This window comes from Fusarium verticillioides, chromosome 4, assembly GCF_000149555.1.
Source record: "Fusarium verticillioides 7600 chromosome 4, whole genome shotgun sequence".
NCBI lineage: Eukaryota > Fungi > Ascomycota > Sordariomycetes > Hypocreales > Nectriaceae > Fusarium > Fusarium verticillioides.
In genome coordinates, this window is record NC_031678.1 from 3,373,573 (window position 1) to 3,391,328 (window position 17,756).

Consider the following 17,756-nt stretch of genomic DNA (forward strand, 5'->3'; position numbering starts at 1 on the left):
ATGCACAAGACATGGGCGCAATTCATGTTCAAGCTGAATGTCTTGTCTGGGTCTATCAGATATGAAACATGTCAATGACTAGCTATTCTGTTCACTAATCTTGTCTCATTCCCTCTAGAACAAATGTATGCGACCAAACATCACCCGATTCAACTGAAACACCATCCTCAGGCATAATGACACCTTTTCGTGAAACTTAAACCCGCATGAACCTTATCGGCCTACCCATCAATTAACGTCTATAGAAATGGTGCAACATCAATATCCTACGTAATGAGCCGCACTGGACCCCTGACCAACAGCTACCAACAAATAGATGGCGAGACAATTCCAGGTGATTATTCGCCATCGTATCCACTGCATTCGCCCCCTAACGAGCCCAGAAGCCGACAAGTGGAGGTTAGACTTTTTCTCTCGCCGCTAGAAGCTCCACATCAGCTGTCCCCAAGCCCCATATTCTTCCCCATTCTCACTACGCTCCAGGGGACACCGCGCGCTAGCAGTGAAAACTTCGAATTGCGCAATCGGAGCCTTGTAGAGCAAGAAAGAAAAAAACTGGATAGTACCGAGATTAAATAAATAGAGAAACAAAAAGATCTGGTGTTCCTTGGCGGATGGAACATCTCTCCTCTCTCCACATTCTCTGCTGATATCAACATGACGTCTAATAAGGGTCTTGACGTTGATGCTATTCAGGCTGCTCCGCCCGTGGTGCAGAACCATGATACCGATGATGAGAAGCCTGTTCTCAACACGGGAGGTCACGGGCCTACGCAGCGAAGGCTGAAGGACTATCACATCACTTGGATTGGTCTTTGCAGTGGTATTGGTACGGGTCTGTTTATTGGAACTGGTTCGGCTTATGCCAGTGCCGGTCCTGCTGGCCTGCTTCTGGCGTACATCGTCGTTGGCGCCGTTCTTTGGTGTGTTATGCAGAGTATCTCTGAGCTCGCGACACTGGTAAGATCCCTCGGACAGCTTTCGTCGTGATGGTGCTGACCTGTAACTATAGTTTCCTACTGCTGGTTCATTCCCTCACTGGGCCACTCGTTTCATTGACCCTTCAGTCGGCTTCTCACTCGCCATCTCATACGGTTACTGCTACACCATCGCCATTGCCTCTGAATGCTCAGCCGCCGCCGTTCTCGTCAGCTACTGGACCGATCTCACTCCCGCCGTCGTCATCACCATCAGTCTGGTTCTCATCCTATGGATCAACTTGATGAGCGTCCGATTCTTCGGTGAGACTGAAGTCGTCACTGGTGGTATCAAGGTCCTCTGCTTCCTCGGTCTCGTCATTGTCGCGATTGTCATCACCGCTGGCGGTGGCCCCAATCACAAGTCCATTGGCTTCAAGTACTGGAACAACCCTGGTGCTTGGGTCGATTACAACGGCATTACTGGCTCAACTGGACATTTCCTCGGCTTTCTCTCTGCTTTCGTCAATGCTTCTTTCTCTTTCGTTGGTGTTGAGACCGTCGTCATCACCGCCGCCGAGTCCGTCAACCCTCACAAGGCTATCCCCAAGGCCGCCAACCGCGTCACCTATCGTATCGGCTTCTTCTATGTTCTTGGAGCGCTCTTGATCGGACTGATCGTCGATCCGCGCAATGCTGACCTAGTTTCTGGGTCTGGCAACGCTAAAAGCTCCCCATGGGTCATCGCCATCCAGACCGCTGGTATCAAGGTCCTCCCTTCCATCGTCAACGCCTGTATCCTTGTCTCTGCCTGGTCTGCTGGTAATTCTTACTGCTGGGTTGGCTCACGTATGATCCTCGCCATGACCACCGATCGACAGCTCCCTCAGTTCTTCGCCCGCACCACCAAGAACGGTGTTCCTTACGTGGCTGTCATCACAGCCTGGTTGTTTGGACCCTTGGCTTACTTGAGTAAGTCGATCTGCCATAATTATCTCTAAATGTCGTACTAAAAATCAATAGGTCTTGGTTCTGGTGGCGCTGCTCAGGCTTTCTCTTGGCTTCTGAACCTCAGCACAGTCGCAGGCCTCATCGCATGGGGAACACTCTGCTTCTGCTACATCCGCTTCTATCGCGCCATGAAGGTGCAAGGCATCGACCGTAACACCCTCCCATGGAAGGCCCCTTGGCAACCCTACACTGCCTGGTTCGGAGGCATTGGCTCTATCGTCATCACGCTCGTTGCCGGATTCCCTGTCTTCCTCAAAGGCAACTGGAAGACCGCTGATTTCGTTGCTTCTTACGTTGGCATCCCAATCTTCATCGTTCCCATCATCGCCTGGAAGCTTTATTACCGCACCAAGGTTCTGCGAGCCCACGAAATCGACTTGTGGTCTGGTCGTTTATCCGACGATGCCATCTCAGCCCATGACACTGAGCGGGAGCATGTTTAAGTACTGTCCTCGCGTATCACGGATTCTCAAAAGCTCTTGCATGGAATTATGTTTCGAGGCCTTACTGCGTTACACTTATAGACCATACTTAGAATTAATCATCAGCATTGGAAGCGTATATAGAAAAGCGATATCAACCAAATAGAATTGGACTTTCTGGCTTGACCCTCTTACGGGACTTCGTTGCATGATAGCCAGCGACGAGCATCTTAATTGCGTATCTAAAAACGGCGCTTTGCTGATGCGCGCCAGTGAACGACCAATCTAGCTTCAATCTACTGCCAAACAATTCCCTGCTCAAAATCGACCTGCTCTGGTGTAGTGGCAGTAGGACATAATATCACAATACCATTCTCTTTATCCTCTTGGCCTGGAATTGGATGATCAATGTTGAGATCAGCCATCATCACTTCGACCTGAGCAAGTTAGCCAAATCGCAAAGCCAGCAGTCAAAGTCACAACTTACCTTTCCAGCAGTCTCTTGATCAACGCCAGACGCTCTCAACGTCTGCGCTAGTCGAACAGCTAAAGAGGCTGCAAACATATTGTTCTTCCCTACTTCCACCATGACAGTCATGAGAGCTGTAAAGTTGGCCTCGCTTTGAAGGTCACCATTCGTGAGGAAGTCTGACAAGAAGAATGAGGCCGCAATGAATGACGCAAATGAGACCAGCGGGTTGCGGAACCTGGTATTCAGATCCGTGACCAGGGCCACAGTAATCATGATTTGAACAGCTGATTCCATCACTCTCGCTTTCGTAGTAGGTAGTGCAGCCATATCCACCTGCGATCTTGTCAACGCAGATTGATGAATACATATCAGGGCCGTATGTAACTGAAGATTGATGAGCACAGCTTCAGGGCTTTCCATGTTCTCTGGGCACCTGAGATCTAACGGCAATGTCGCAAACGCATTCGTGACTGCTTCATCGAGCTGTTGGAGTTGGTGCCAGTCGTTGTTGTCCTTGTCTTCTTCGACATTTCTGGAGAAGTTGAAGCACTCGTTAAAGAGATGGACAGCGACTACTCTGCAGGCGCTTGTAGAGAGCTCATACATACCCTGTCCTAGGGCTTGTCTCAGAGTCAGCGTGGCTATTGGGGTATTTGATAGCAATGCATCGATGGATGATGGGAGTCGTGTTTGTATCTAGCTTGGTCAGATACGAGGATCAAACTTTGGGGGGTTGGCTGCACTCACGCTCTTCCAGTCCATCATGGTTGGCCATCCGCCTGTGCTACTTGTGATACGATCAGTCGTGAAAATGACCCAGAAAGTCTTTCTGCGCTCTTCCTCCTCGGTGAAGTCCAACGCAATCGGGAGTGTGAGGCCTGCTGCATTCTTCCCGTCTAGTCGGTGCAGCCCAAGGATTTGGGCTAACCTGATAGCTCTGGCTATACTCATTGATGCTCGTGAGAACCATAGATGCTGCGCTTCGAAATGGCTTATGAGAACCCAAGCTTGGCAATGCGACAGGGATATCTGATCACTGTCGCTCTGATTTGGTCAATGTCATGCTGGAGAGATCGCTCCTAGGATAGCTTACCTTCATTTCATCAGCTTGGATGTACTGGCGCGCTCTCACATAGAATGCCTCAGCCATATGTTTGTAAGTAGGCGATGCGCTTGCTCCAGCGGCTAGGATGGCATACTGCAGGCACATTGGTGGCTGCATATGAGCGGGCCGGTAGAGTGATGCAATGTATCTCTCGCCATGGATCATGAAAGAGTCGGACTGAAGTTTGGTAAAGTATATGGACGTTCTGTCAACTTTGATTAGCCGTTGGCCTCCATAAGGCCTTTGTGAGGCTTACAGTTCATCCACTAAATGAGGAGGCGGCAGGCCCTCGAATCGGCCAGTGTCGACGAGTTCTGTGCTGGTACTGGATGGCTGCAATTCCGGTGGACTGCTCTGGGCTTCTAATCTGGCCTCCAAGTCTCCTACAAACACTGTCAATGACCTGAGTTTCAGTGAAGCTGTCTCCACTCCCACTCACGGATGCGACTCTGCATATCCCGAAGTCGCGGTCTGTTGGCGGGATTAATAACCGGCTTCTTCCTCGCCGAGGGATAATCGCAGACCTCGCCAATCTTGACGCATCGGCCACAGATTGGCAACACCCTATTACATTTCAACTTGCGCACTCTGCATCGCTGGCACGACCACGGCGACAGCGGGCCCAGGTCAGATTCGGAGCTTGAGGGCGCCTGTGGCGATTGGGAGTGAGATTGAGATTGAGATTGAGAGGGTGACACGGACATGGTTTAGTGGCGTCGGCGGGGTACGTCTTGGCGAGCAGGACCTGATAACGAAGGCCTATAACAGGCGCTGAGCTATCGCTGCAAGATCGAGATGGGAGGTCAAGACTATGTTTTGTTTCGGGGGAAGGGATAGAGACTAAGGTTTGTTTGATCAGGATACTTTGCTCTCTGCTCTCTGACTTCCATGAGCTGCGGGGAGAATGTCAGCATGCCTTCCTGTTTTGGGTTACTCTGGATTCCTACGATGATGTCTCTCTTATCTTATCTCCCAACGGCCATACCCTATGGTTCAGTCCATACTATAAGCTTAAGCCAACCTCAAAAGTCACCTCTACCTATAGATACATGATGAAACTTTTCTCTAATCATCACAGTCAATTAATTTTACCTCTCGCAACACGTTTGCAAATTCTTGGTCCTGCTACCCACCACTTGGCTTCCACTCGTTATCTCCATTCATCAAGGTTCATCACCAAAGACACTCTGTTTCAATGCACCGTCTTAGAACAGTTAAAGCCCAATAAACACTGCGTCACGAATAAACTGGCGAGCAAAAGGTCTCGACTATAACCGTCCGTGCCCGCATCGGGACATCGCACATACTAGGACTTTAAGCATATCAAAAAGCTTCTAGACTACCGAAGATCGTCATCACTTTCCTTTACTAGTCACCAATCCCGATACATACTGTGCCCCGATTCGTTGGTTCCCCAGCGCGTAGAGATGATCAGGAACCTTTGCACTGCCGGCCAAACTAACATCACAGCGATAATGCACCAACCGACAGGGGTGCTGCCAAATGGAGCTGCCCCTTTGGGAAAGGCAAATGGGAGCTTCCGTGCTTGGGCTGTTGTATCACATATATCACCTACCTTTTTTGAAGCTATCGTCCGCATGGCATCATTCACAGAAGTTCTTCGAGATAGACGGGTCTGCTGATCGTACTATAGTATCAAGATATCTCGTCTGGCTAACTATAAATTTGAGGTCACGACCGCTCTGTGAAACCCATCACCCATCACCCCGCACCTCAAATCATCCTTCTTTACTGACAAGATGCGGTCCTCTCTTCTCCTCGCTCTTCTCCCTCTGGCTATTGCCACGGCGGTTCCCAGCTCCAAGAAGGTTGACTACAACGGCTTCAAGAGCCTGCGTGTCACTCTTCCCAAGGGCGCCAAGAATGCTGTAGCCGAGATCAACAAGCTCTCTGCTACCATCCTCAACCCCGGTGCCAAGGAGGAGCTCGACATTGTTGTTTCTCCTGACAACATCGATGCCGTCACCAAGATTGCCTCCGACACCACTGTCCTCGTTGAGGATGTCGGTGCTGCTCTTGCTGAGGAGGAGACCTCTGAAATTTACGCTGGTGAGTATTCCAAGTAACGCATGAAACGCCAAGGAGCTAACATATACGCAGTCCCCAGTGAATCTTGGTTCACCGCCTATCACAGCTACGCTGATCACCTCCAGTTCCTGAAGGACCTCCAGTCTAGCTTCCCTAGCCAGTCCGAGATTGTGACTCTTGGCAACTCTTTCCAGGGTCGTGCTCTTACTGGTATTCACATCTGGGGTAGCGGTGGTAAGGGATCCAAGCCCGCCATTGTCTTCCACGGAACTGTCCACGCTCGCGAGTGGATTGCCACCATGGTATGTTTGCCTCAACGGTAATTGTAATGTGAACAATAGCTAATGGTTGAGTAGACTGCCGAGTACATGGCCTACCAGCTCTTGACCAAGTACAGCAGCGACTCCGCTGTCAAGGCTATCGTCGACAAGTTCGACTTCTACATCACCCCTGTTGTCAACCCCGATGGTAAGGCTTGTCCATCTCGCCGTCTACTAGCTCCACTAACCAAGCGTCTAGGTTTCGTTTACACTCAGACCACCAACCGACTCTGGCGCAAGAACCGACAGACTGTCTCTGGAAACTCCTGCGTTGGTCGTGACATCAACCGTAACTGGCCTTACAAGTGGGAGCTCACTGGTGGTGCCTCCACCAACCCTTGCGACGAGACCTACAAGGGACAAGCCGCTGGTGACAGCCCTGAGCTCAAGGCCATCAAGGGTCAAATTGACTCTCTTGCTGCTGGCAAGGGCATCACTTTCTACGTTGACTTCCACTCTTATGGACAGTACGTTCTCTGGCGTAAGTTCTCCCGCAATTCCCTAAGTTCTCTTGATCAATGCTAATGATGTCTCCAGCCTACGGCTACGACTGCAGCTTCGTCGCCCCTGAGGAGGCCGCCCTCAAGACCGTCGGTACCCGCATCACCAACGCCATCCGCAGCAACTCTGGACAGACTTACACTGCTGGTAACTCTTGCCGCGCTCTGTATGCCACCACTGGCGACAGTCTCGACTACATCCAGGGTGTTGCTAAGGCTAAGTACTCCTACACCATCGAGCTCCGTGACCGCGGTACCTATGGCTTCAGCTTGCCCGCCAGCCAGATCCAGGCTACTGTCCGTGAGACTTGGGCTGGTATCGTTGCTGGTCTGACTGGTCTGTAAATGGCCAGCCAAGTTGATGTAGCGTTACATATTTATCAAGATGGATGGCCATGATGGGAAAAGGCAGATTGCTACCTGAAAAGGCTCAAGAAGACTTGCTGGCTTTATTGAAAGTACATATTACTCAAAATACATACATGATACTCAAACCATTGTTCCGTAATCCCCTCTATGGACTCGCAAGAGGAGACAATAAAACTGAGGACTCTTTCCCTAAAGATGAAAAGGCTGAGGCAAATTTAATATATCTTAGTAGAACTTTAGACCAGTTTAGTGTAGCACACTGATGCTTTCTTGCTCCCCAAGTACTGATAACAAGATTTTAACCTTCCTCGTTATTTCTTGGTGGAGCTTCCGTCGATGATCACGGCCTGGCCTTCGATGTCTGCGAACTTCTCTCCCAGTGCCGCCTGTTGCTCCGCAATTTCGTCCGCGGGGATCCTATCGGGTGTAGTGTTGACCAGCATGATCATGGGCAGAAGCGAGGCACCTAACAGGCCAAAGGTCACACAGCTGAACTATGTTAGCGCTCCTTCAAATTGTATGTGGAAGGTCAAATATTTACAATCCAACGAGCGGATCGCTCTTCGTCTGAGTGTTCATGCCATATGCGATAGCCTGGCCAATGGCCTCAAGACATCGGAACGCAGCTCCATTCCGGACGTTCTCTGAACAAGGCGTCAGTGTTATATGTCTTAGAGTACATGCTGTCTATATCTCACCTTGCGCATCGGTCGCGAACGATGACAGAAGCCAGTACATGTACGATTGGGACAGTGGTCCAGTAGTCTGCACAAAGAAATATGGCAAGAAGGAGGTAGCAAAGAGGCTGTCGTCCCAGTCGATAGCTCCCGGGTCGTTGCGATCAAATCGAGCTTGCATGATGATGGACCAGATGTAGACTCCAACGTTGAGAATGACAACAGTATAAAGGCCGATCTGGGCGCGACGACGTTGTGCCAGTTTCTGAGCATCTAGAATGAAGCCGAGACCAAAGCAGCCAACGCTGTGTCCACATCAGTACTGCCAGATTTACTCTCACGAGAAACTTACATGCAGAAGAATGGCGAGATGAGCGATGAAAGTGCGCGGGCACGAACGGTAAAGTGGATCCCGAGATAGGTTGACCAGGAGCCGCTACATAAGCGTTAGATCCTAGTTCTCTTTTCATATTAAGGAAATCGCACCTATAGAAGAAAGACCAGACCGCCCAGATCGACGACAGAATTATAAGTCGCGAGGTCATGGTCTTTGCGATGCGCTTAACCTCAAGCTTGGTAGAGAGGGTCTCGGTAGTAACGATCTTGGTACCATCCGATCGAATGACATGCTCAAAGGGGGTTATCATGAAGGCAAACGGCAGGCTACATGACCAAGTTAGAAACTTGTTGACGATGACTGTACGCAATTCTACTCACGCTAGGCACTCAATGATGAGAAAGGCAATGTAAGTGTCGGGAGTGACTCCACCACTAACACCTTTCTCATGGTTCTTCGACAGACTAAGGATGAAATGTGAGCAAACTTCATGACCAGATACCGAGCATACTTACTTAATCGCACCACCAACCAGCTGACCAAGGTTTCGCGACACAATCCAGAGTGCCAAGTATTTACCACGCGCTCCTGAAGGAGCAAGAGTCATGATAGCACCAGCTTCGGCGACATACCAACAGCCCGTACCGATGCCACCGATGGCGCCACTAAGGATGAGATACTATGAACTGTCAGCTATCTGGAGAGTCGCGCACGGCGGATTACTGACCCATTGATTACCGAACTTGCTGTTGCAGTAGTATGCAGAGCCCTGGATGGGGAAGGACATAGAGCCAATCACCAAAGCCCATTTGACTCCGATTTTGTTCACGATGGGACCTCCCATGAAGCAGGCTGGACATTTGTATTAGTGCCGTACCGATAACATCTGGTGAATACATACTAAAGGCAAGGGCAGCATATCGCAGGGCTGTCGAGATGTTGGAGACCTGAGGAGTTGCGAGACCACCGCCACCGAGGCCTGCAAGAATTCAGTAACGGTACGTTGAAGCTTCGACTGCAGTGACTAACCAGCAATGGCATCAGACATGGCAGGACCACAGAAAGCCTGAATGCTCAGAAGAATCATCTGGGTCAAACTGTGGTGCCATATATATTTCCACCTTGGGACATCTCTTGTTGTGTTCATATCAGCAGCTCGCACCGAAGGCTGAGGCGATGGAGCCCTGCCAGAGGGAGAAACCATGGTCTTGTTGTCGGCCATTGTTACTGAGTTGAATTGCTGGAGGGAAGGAAGAAAATCGGTCTTGATGGCGACGAGTGACTGACTTATATATGCCGATCCCAGGACTGACAGTCCCCTCCTGCCGCTATCGCGGCTTCCCCACGGGGTAGGTCATTTCCCTCCGTCTGAGAACGCGACTGTGAAGGTCCAAGCGAAGACAATCAAGGTTTGTATCTTGAGCCAATCGGTGCTTGGCCGAGACTTGGTTATCCGACTTCGACGCGGGGTTGGTCCGCTTTTTTATCAGGTCTTTATCTCTTATCGGATAAGTCCCAGGTGTTGCGATAATAGGAAGGAAGGTCCAGGCGAAGGTTCAGGCGAAAACATCATGACGAATATGATACTAAACACGAGTTGGAAAGATAAGTCACACTAAGTTTTGGATGGTCTCTTCTCGATTACAGGACCCGGGTCAATGGGACGGACCTAATCTTCCTTGAATTGCCACTGACACCACTAGGTATCGATCCCAACTGAGGTAAGTTTGATGCCTCTTAGAACCGACAATTAAACGGGCAAGAATTTCCGCTTGGACTTTCCATGACATTATTATCAATGAGAAAGTGGGTTAAATAATGCTGCAGTTGTCTCAACGTAATTAAACCATCATCTAGCACAACATCGCGATCCATGGTTGTCGATTTAGGCTCCAGTTGAGCTTACCCTGAAGTTCGGTGGTGTGGGTCCAGGTGCCTCATCGCAAACAAAGCTGGTTAACTCGACCATGACCATGCAACCACCATTAGCGGTTTAACTGCTTGGTGCGGGTAATACATGTACTCATGTTACTGATATAACAGACCACTCAAACACCTCTGATTACCCGCAACATACACATATGCTTGCACCTTGCTCACCCTGACAACGCAAAAAGTCAAGTCAAACAGCAAACCATGATTAACAAAGCATTTCTTTCGCTGAAAATGCAAAAATGAATCCCCGAAACCTGGATCGAACAAGTGACCTTTCGGTGTCAGATTAACAATTACAGCCGAACGCTCTTCCAGCTGAGCTATTCGGGGATGATCTCCGAATCCGGAGGAATAGCTATTGGTGCGGGGAGAGTCGCAAATTTTGACTCAAGTACCCGTCTTACTCCCCTACCCCAGACAATGCTCAGACAGGGCTGATGCGATCAATCAACGCGTACAGAATCGTGGTCTCGACCCTACATTCCTCCCCCTCTCTTGTCGGACGCCTGAAGCCTGGTTGGAGGCAATGCTCTATCTCACATGGCTCGACGCCAGTCATGTTATGCTGTTCGATGATTTCATACGCCACGCGACAGAGGGTTGTCGATTCGCCAGCCGCGACTGGGGGTAGTTTATCGTCCTTATCGTAATGCTGAACCGTAGAAAACATAGCAGACGCGATCTCATCAGTTGGTGCTACCTCAAGAAATGTTGCTACAGCATTTCTATCCGGATCCTGTTGCCTGAAACGCTCATCGAGGGTTGTGAACGTCGGTTCACCACAGCCACTATTGGATGACCCCAGCCCAACTGGAAGCTCGCCTTGCTCAGAGAAGAACAAGGGCCGGTTCACAGTAATAAAAGATTCAAGCTCATGGATGCGCGCCTGTGCGGCTTGCAACTCTTGCTGCGTCGCGTTCAACTGAGCCTCAAGAGACTCAGTTCGGGCTTTGACACGTGCACGATGACGACGTTGATTGTCGCGCACCCGAGTGGGGTTGGGGTTCAGCGTCCATTTTGTCACGTTTGGGGTTCTGTCTGTGGATTTCATGATACAGACCAGTGAGTGTATTATGGAATGAATTTGAATGATCGCAGAGGTGGCGGGCGGGTCATGGTAGTGACAAATCGTTTTATTGCCCCAGGTGGTTAAAAACCGTGACATATCGAGGAATTTCCTCTTCTGGCATGATTCTTTATGTCTTTGGTATCCCTAATTGGTTCAATTCTGCTGAATCATCAAACTTCCTGTGCATGCCGACCTTTCAGCTGGATTCTGGGAGTGTGCTGACCTAGGTACTTTAAAAATGCAGGCTTGGTCTTCTCTTCTCATACTGAAATATTTCCCTAGTTCCCCAAGCCTCGCTTCCTCAATATCTAGGATCTCCCTTCACCAAAAGACTGGCTACCATGAATAGTCAAGATATTCATACCAAAGTTGGCGAGCGATACGGAAGTGCAGCGAAGGGGTCCAATGCAGCATACAGCACTAATGTTGCGAAAGCCTTTGGCTATTCGAACGAGGACCTCGACTCCATCCCCAAAGAGGCTAACCTGGGACTGAGCTGCGGCACGCCTTTGGCGATTGCTTCACTGAAGGAAGTAGGTCCCGTGTTTACCGTATCGCAAAAAACAGAAATAACGTTTCTAGGGCGAGACTGTTATCGACCTGGGAAGCGGTGCTGGACTAGATATCTTCCTCTCCTCCAGCAAAGTCGGGATAACTGGCAAGGCTATCGGTGTTGATATGAACGAGGTGAGTAGCACGATTTGTCAAGCATCATTTTTGACTTGGAGTAGAACATGCTCGCCAAAGCCAGGAAGCTCAAGGCAGATCGATCTATGGAAAACGTTGAATTTATTGAGTCTCGCATCACCGACATAGCTCTGGAAGACAATATTGCCGATTGCATCATATCCAACTGTGTGGTCAATCTGATACCTCATGATGAGAAACAAAAAGCATTTAATGAAATGCACCGTCTGCTGAAGCCTGGAGGACGAGTCGCTATATCCGATATCTTGGCGAAGAAGCCACTTTCCGATGGTATCAGAAACAGCATGGCACTTTACGTCGGATGTATTGCTGGAGCAAGCCAAGTCGAGGAGTATGAAGGGTACCTGAAACTTGCAGGCTTCACTGGTCAGTATTTCTGCGCGTCTAAGGAGTGTTAGCTGATCTGATGAGCCTGTAGATATTCTCATCACTGATGCGAAGAGTGACCTGAATGTATACCTTGATGCGTCATCTGATGCTGCAGCAGGCGGATGCTGCTCTGCCCCAGAGAACATGGCTGATGATCTCGAGGGACAAGATCTCAATGAATGGGCCGGTATGTAAGGTCTAAGAATCAATATGTTACAACGCTGACATAGAAGTTGGAGGATCATTCAAGATCTATGCTATGAAGCAGAAATCTTGATCAGGAGGCAAAGCCTGCAGGCCATGGAAGACCACCACAAAAACCCAAAGTCTGTAGGACATCTGGAGGGTTGCAATATTATTATTGAAAGTCATCTTCATCATTGAGTTGCTGGCGGGATCCATCCCATCTCCTCTGAAAGCCTCAGAACCCAAGATTTATGCTCTTCATCAAGGTGCATGTGAATCTTTCTCATCATACAATCCGCCCACCCTTTCAACCACCACTGTGTCTCCGCCCTCTTGACCATAAGACAAAAGTGAGCTAGCACCGCCCAAGCCTCCTGGTCCCGTGCTTTGACAAGAGGTAAAAAACCATCGATACCCGCGTATAGCCAAAAGAACAAGTCAGTACTCTCCCAGTTCGGAGTGTAACATGCTGCAGACCGCAAGCTGTCAATCCTCTCGGTCAAAACACTCAATTTTTCGCTTTCTGGAACACAGCTTCGTATCCTCTCTTGTAGATGGCATAGTAATTCATCCCTTCGGTCGTAGGAGGGATGAAAGACACTGTGTAACGCCCATCTTTGACGGCTGAATGCGAACAATGCTGACAAACAGCTCTCAGAACACTCTTGTTCGAAGGTCATTTGGAGCTTAGCTGTACCTTGTATGAGATATATCCAATCTTCAAAGTCGCCCTCGCCTGCTGGTATCCCATCTTGATGCGACCGTTTTGGCGTAGCCATTGCTGTTCACCATTAGTATACAAAGTTGGGCCGAATGCCATTGGAGATATTACTCGTAACAATAGTGAGGGAAGAAAATATGAACAGCCCATCGGCAGTCTCAGGACGTAACTCTTTCAGAAGTCCCATTGCTTGCTGCGAAGATTCCTGATGCAGTGTCAGGGCTGTTGCAAGATGTTCGTGCCGCTGGTCAGGCCTGTGATAAGCAAGGTGCAGTGCTGCCAGCGCAAGTATCTCGCCCATCAAGTAGCTGTTATGTATCGCTAACCGCGGAACAGTTATCCTCCAAAAGTCCTGCAACGCCGGAAATATTGACAGAGTTGAGTAGGTTGATGTGGTGTATGTGTGAAATAATTCAAGATCTCTGAGGTTGATACCACCAGTGATGCTTATCGCTGGTTTAGGAGACCCTGATCTCCTGACATACGTCTTCTTCGGCGGAGGTGGTAAATACTTGCATACTTCTTGCAATCTACTGCAATTGAAGCACGCAGGCCGCTGCTCATCGCACTACTACCATGTCAGAATAGGTATGGTGATGTTGATTGTCAAGTCAAATACTGACTTTGACCTTTCTCCTCTTGCATTGCTGGCAACCTTTGCGTGACTTTGTATGCGAGACCCTTGTTGGTCTCCTTGAAATCTGCGACCTGTCAATCGGAGAGGCCTCCTCTGTATGCACAGAGGATGCAGGACTGTTAAGAAACCTCGTGTTTTCCATCGTTGATGAACGAGAAGCTGCTAGCTTTGTCGGCACTAAATTCTTGAAGTCTTGTTGCATTGCAGCGTGTGGCTATATAACGGAGTGGACTCCAGGGGTTTGTTATCAAGATCGAGTCAAGGGACCCGAAAGCTCATCCCATAACCCCATATCCCGACCATGCTAAGTGGCAGCAAAAGTCCTCAAGTGGCTTGCGAGATATTTAGGGGGGAGGTTCCTTTCTAGGGGAGGAAAGAAAATTCGGGGCTTTGATCTTAAGTGACAAAAAGACATAGGTAACTTGGTATAAATTTAGGATACGTTTAGGATACCTTTTGTAGAGTTTATTTTATCATCCTAAGCTTAGACCTGATGTTTTATTGCTCCCCAAGGGCCCTCCACTTTTTCTAAACCGGCTATCGTTATGAGAGCGAAGTTAAACGATGGTTAAACGAGCATGGCACAGACCGCGTCAAAACACAACATCCAAGTCCCGCCGACCGCCGAACTAATGATTCAGGATCAATCGACCGTTTGGCCAAGCGTCTACTGAGGAACTCTTCGTTTACTCGTTTAGAACATTCTGAGGTCTAATAATAATAATCCCGGTAAGGCAGACTCGTTCATTATCTGCTGGGTGATCAGTGAATGCATACCCTTAATTTGTCCTCCGGCTTGGCCGCATGGCTGTGTTCTTCTCTCCCTTAAATTCTCTGACAGTTTTAGTGTCAAGCTCGGTATAAAGACTTTCATTTTCCTAGATCATAACCTCAATTCAGATTATCATTCATTGGCTTCACTTTACTAGTTTCCTTCATTCATATCACCTTTCCTTTCCTTTTCTTGGACGTCGTTCTTTTGCGCATTTCAACAATCTCAATCATTACTTCTCTATCTTTGTAATCCGAAGTCGAGTCTTTGAAAATGAACATGTTCACACGTTCTGAAGATGGAGCGGAGAACTTCAAACTCTATCATTATGACCCAACAGTGGCCGGTGCTGTTATTTTCACCATCCTGTTTCTAGCCACAACTCTCCTCCATTCATGGCAACTTTTCCGAGGACGATCTTGGTTCGTCATTCCACTGACCCTCGGTGGTCTTTGTAAGTTTACCTACCTCCTCAACCGCACTGCTGAGTCTAACATGTGATGCTTCTTCTAGTTCAAGTTATTGGATACGCCGCGAGAGCAAAGTCTGGTAACGAGAGCCCCAATTGGACCCTCGGCCCTTATATCATACAAAGCATTCTACTTCTCGTAGCCCCTGCGCTTTATGCTGCAACGATCTATATGGAGCTTGGTAGAATTGTTCTGATGATAGATGGCGAAGGTCGTGTTTTGATCTCCAAGAAGTGGATGACCAAGATCTTTGTTACTGGAGATGTCCTATCATTTATCCTGCAGGCAGGAGGTAAGTCATTTGATCCGTGTTGTCCTGCTATTCACATACTAACTAGTCGATCAAGGCGGTGGTTATCAGTCGTCTGGTACAATCGACGCTCTCAGAGCTGGATCCAAAATCATCATCGGCGGTCTCTTCGTCCAACTCCTCTTCTTCGGCGTTTTCATCGTGATTGCGATCGCCTTTCATCGTGCAATCAGCGCCAACCCGACTGCCCGCTCCTCAAGCGGTCTTCCATGGCAGAAACACATACTTTCTCTGTACATTGGAAGTTTCCTTATCATGGTGCGATCTATCTTCAGGGCCGTCGAGTATCTGCAGGGCTTCGACGGCTACCTGCTCAAACATGAGGCCTACCTGTACATCTTCGATGCCTGTCTCATGTTCTTTGTCATGATCTTGTTCAACTATTTCCATCCATCTGAAATTACTGAAATCTTGAATGGAAGGGGTGCTGGTAAGAGCTACAGCATGCATGCATTTACCGAGGTTTAGGCATGGCGAGAATTTGGATCATTTGGATTTGGAGCAGGAAGGACATTTATGTCGATAAGAAACACTCTTGAGAGGGAAACAAAGTGTTTTGGTGTGCATCATGAAGGACAGCGAGATAAACTTGGACGGGGAATCAGACTAGAATACTTGTGGCTTAGTTATATATCATCAAATCATTACTTGGTTAAGACTGACATCGGCGATCCTCCCATATCTCTTGCTCTTAAACCAACCACCGCCAGTGGCCATGATATCCAATGTTCCCAGTAAGAGCCAAGCAAATCATTCACTACCCCTACAATATCGTATCCCCAACCTTCCATAAACCAAGAATCGTTGAGAGAGTGCAGCAAGGCACCGTAGAAAGCATATAAAATGAGTGCTGGCGGTTGTCTCTGATGCAACAGAGAAAAGTACCGCTCTGATGCAAAAGGTACAAACAAGAAAGCCCCCTGCCAGGCCCTATTGGTTACAGAACACCCAGGGGGCTCAACATCCATGTTTGAAAACTGCGCCATGAACATCCTGATCCTCCTGAGAACGTACAGAATGTCTTCATAAGTTGACGCATCTGGATTATGCTCCCAGATTTCCCTCAAGCGACAGAATCGCTTGTCGTCAATATTCTCGACCAAGTTGGGATCGACGTCGTCCCAATTGCCAATATTCATGGCCTCTCTTAACTGACCCGCCGATAGGACTTCGAAATAAGGCATCATGACTGTCTGAATACCTCGGAGCATGGGGATCCATCCCGCCCCCAAGATACGATCTTTGCGACCACCCCAGCTAGACTCGTCCCAGAACCCCTCTCCCAGTCGACCTGATGCCGCAAACACGTACAGAAGGTTGAGCGACGACCAAACAAACAACCCCTCAGCCGTCTCCTCATTCGACTGCGATATGGCTTCGTTGAAACCCTGCAGACCTTTGCTATGGTAACGCGCTGCTTCTGCAGTATATCTCAGCCTCTGCTGGGGCTCAAGGTACGCGATGTGGAGAGCAGTCAGGCCCAGGAGAGCCTGCATCACGAACGGATGCTCAAATGCGATCTTGGGGAATATGACCTGGCAGATAGCCGACATGGCAGAGTTCTTGTAAACGTCGAGACTTGTCGAGACTGTCCAATGGTGAAGCAGAGCCATATCCTCCATTCCAAAGATCACGGTTGGTCTATCGTGTTGCTGTACCCCAAGAACTGACTGATATGCATTTGAGACCAGACCTGGAACAGGTGCAATCGTCTGGGTCTGGGTCTGCTTCGGCGGCTGTGACGAAGTTGACTCGGGAGATGTTTCGTCGCCATGCTGTGTAGACGGTGAAGGGAATACTACTCCTTGGAATGAAGGGTATTCACATTCAACTCCACGACGATGACAAGCACGGCATTCAGGCCGCTCCTCGGTGCACTGCAGTATCAATCAGTTCCAGAATTAGCATTGGCACCGCCACATTCAAGCCACGCAGGGGCGCACCTTGACACGCCGTCTTCTGCAGTCCAGACAGCCAGTCTTTGCTTTCTTGTGTGGCCTTCGGGGCTTCGATCCGCTCCTCACGGTAACGACGTCATGAACCTCGGCGTCCATGACGACCAATGACAGATCAGCGAAGCAAGGCTGGGAGCTGAACGAGATTTTCAAGCTCAGATTAAGATTTCGGATATCGTTTGTGTAGGTAGGTAAACGAAGGAGAAAAAGGAAATCTGTTGGCGACGGATGGAACGAAGGTACTGTACGATTACTGTACAGAGCCGAGATTGAAGATCAATGGGCTGAACGAGGTATAAACGAGACTTAAACGAGAACGAGATCTTGAACGAGGTTCCTCGCTCATGAAAACTCTGCTGATTGGAGATGATGGTGAGACTACTCCACTGACTTGGCCGGGAATAGTTAGCGCCAGGGAGCACCGAACGCATTTAATCCGCTTCTC

At 49.1% G+C, this 17,756-nt stretch overlaps 8 protein-coding genes and 1 non-coding gene across 9 annotated transcripts; 4 read left to right on the plus strand and 5 right to left on the minus strand.

Moving 5' to 3' along the window:
* The first annotated feature begins 588 nt into the window (after positions 1-588).
* FVEG_12192 (hypothetical protein) lies at positions 589-5,115 on the plus strand. The gene is made up of 3 exons (XM_018901544.1): positions 589-960; positions 1,013-1,889; positions 1,941-5,115. The coding sequence occupies exons 1-3, from the start codon at positions 658-660 to the stop codon at positions 2,369-2,371; spliced, it is 1,611 nt and encodes a 536-aa protein (XP_018760045.1). The 5' UTR covers positions 589-657; the 3' UTR covers positions 2,372-5,115.
* FVEG_12193 (hypothetical protein) lies at positions 2,407-4,806 on the minus strand. Its single transcript, XM_018901545.1, has 6 exons — positions 4,367-4,806; positions 4,184-4,310; positions 3,916-4,132; positions 3,570-3,866; positions 2,838-3,518; positions 2,407-2,787 (listed from the first exon to the last, which is right to left on the minus strand). Exons 1-6 carry the CDS (start codon positions 4,629-4,631, stop codon positions 2,647-2,649), a joined length of 1,728 nt encoding a protein of 575 aa, XP_018760046.1. The 5' UTR covers positions 4,632-4,806; the 3' UTR covers positions 2,407-2,646.
* Positions 5,116-5,134: 19 nt separating the features above from the next.
* FVEG_12194 (carboxypeptidase A4) lies at positions 5,135-7,205 on the plus strand. Its single transcript, XM_018901546.1, has 5 exons — positions 5,135-5,997; positions 6,049-6,278; positions 6,333-6,444; positions 6,496-6,777; positions 6,834-7,205. Exons 1-5 carry the CDS (start codon positions 5,688-5,690, stop codon positions 7,139-7,141), a joined length of 1,242 nt encoding a protein of 413 aa, XP_018760047.1. The 5' UTR covers positions 5,135-5,687; the 3' UTR covers positions 7,142-7,205.
* Positions 7,206-7,374: 169 nt separating this feature from the next.
* Positions 7,375-9,401, minus strand: FVEG_12195 (hypothetical protein; the record flags this gene model as incomplete). Its single annotated transcript, XM_018901547.1, has 10 exons — positions 7,375-7,654; positions 7,707-7,809; positions 7,864-8,147; positions 8,195-8,278; positions 8,329-8,505; positions 8,560-8,643; positions 8,695-8,858; positions 8,907-9,031; positions 9,081-9,158; positions 9,209-9,401. 10 exons carry the CDS (start codon positions 9,399-9,401, stop codon positions 7,477-7,479), a joined length of 1,470 nt encoding a protein of 489 aa, XP_018760048.1. The 3' UTR covers positions 7,375-7,476.
* Positions 9,402-10,358: 957 nt separating this feature from the next.
* On the minus strand, positions 10,359-10,444 carry FVEG_17180. The gene has a single exon. It is a non-coding gene; the product is annotated as a tRNA-Tyr (tRNA).
* A 76-nt stretch (positions 10,445-10,520) lies between these two features.
* Positions 10,521-11,165, minus strand: FVEG_17181 (hypothetical protein; the record flags this gene model as incomplete). The annotated part of the gene is made up of 1 exon (XM_018906450.1): positions 10,521-11,165. One exon carries the CDS (start codon positions 11,163-11,165, stop codon positions 10,539-10,541), a length of 627 nt encoding a protein of 208 aa, XP_018760049.1. The 3' UTR covers positions 10,521-10,538.
* Positions 11,166-11,524: 359 nt separating this feature from the next.
* FVEG_12196 (methyltransferase) lies at positions 11,525-12,455 on the plus strand (the record flags this gene model as incomplete). Its single annotated transcript, XM_018901548.1, has 4 exons — positions 11,525-11,716; positions 11,766-11,870; positions 11,915-12,257; positions 12,310-12,455. 4 exons carry the CDS (start codon positions 11,525-11,527, stop codon positions 12,453-12,455), a joined length of 786 nt encoding a protein of 261 aa, XP_018760050.1.
* Positions 12,456-14,849: 2,394 nt separating this feature from the next.
* FVEG_12197 (hypothetical protein) lies at positions 14,850-15,824 on the plus strand (the record flags this gene model as incomplete). The annotated part of the gene is made up of 3 exons (XM_018901549.1): positions 14,850-15,030; positions 15,090-15,338; positions 15,394-15,824. 3 exons carry the CDS (start codon positions 14,850-14,852, stop codon positions 15,822-15,824), a joined length of 861 nt encoding a protein of 286 aa, XP_018760051.1.
* A 127-nt stretch (positions 15,825-15,951) lies between these two features.
* On the minus strand, positions 15,952-17,584 carry FVEG_17182 (hypothetical protein). Its single transcript, XM_018906451.1, has 2 exons — positions 17,300-17,584; positions 15,952-17,233 (listed from the first exon to the last, which is right to left on the minus strand). Exons 1-2 carry the CDS (start codon positions 17,408-17,410, stop codon positions 16,001-16,003), a joined length of 1,344 nt encoding a protein of 447 aa, XP_018760052.1. The 5' UTR covers positions 17,411-17,584; the 3' UTR covers positions 15,952-16,000.
* Positions 17,585-17,756: the final 172 nt, after the last annotated feature.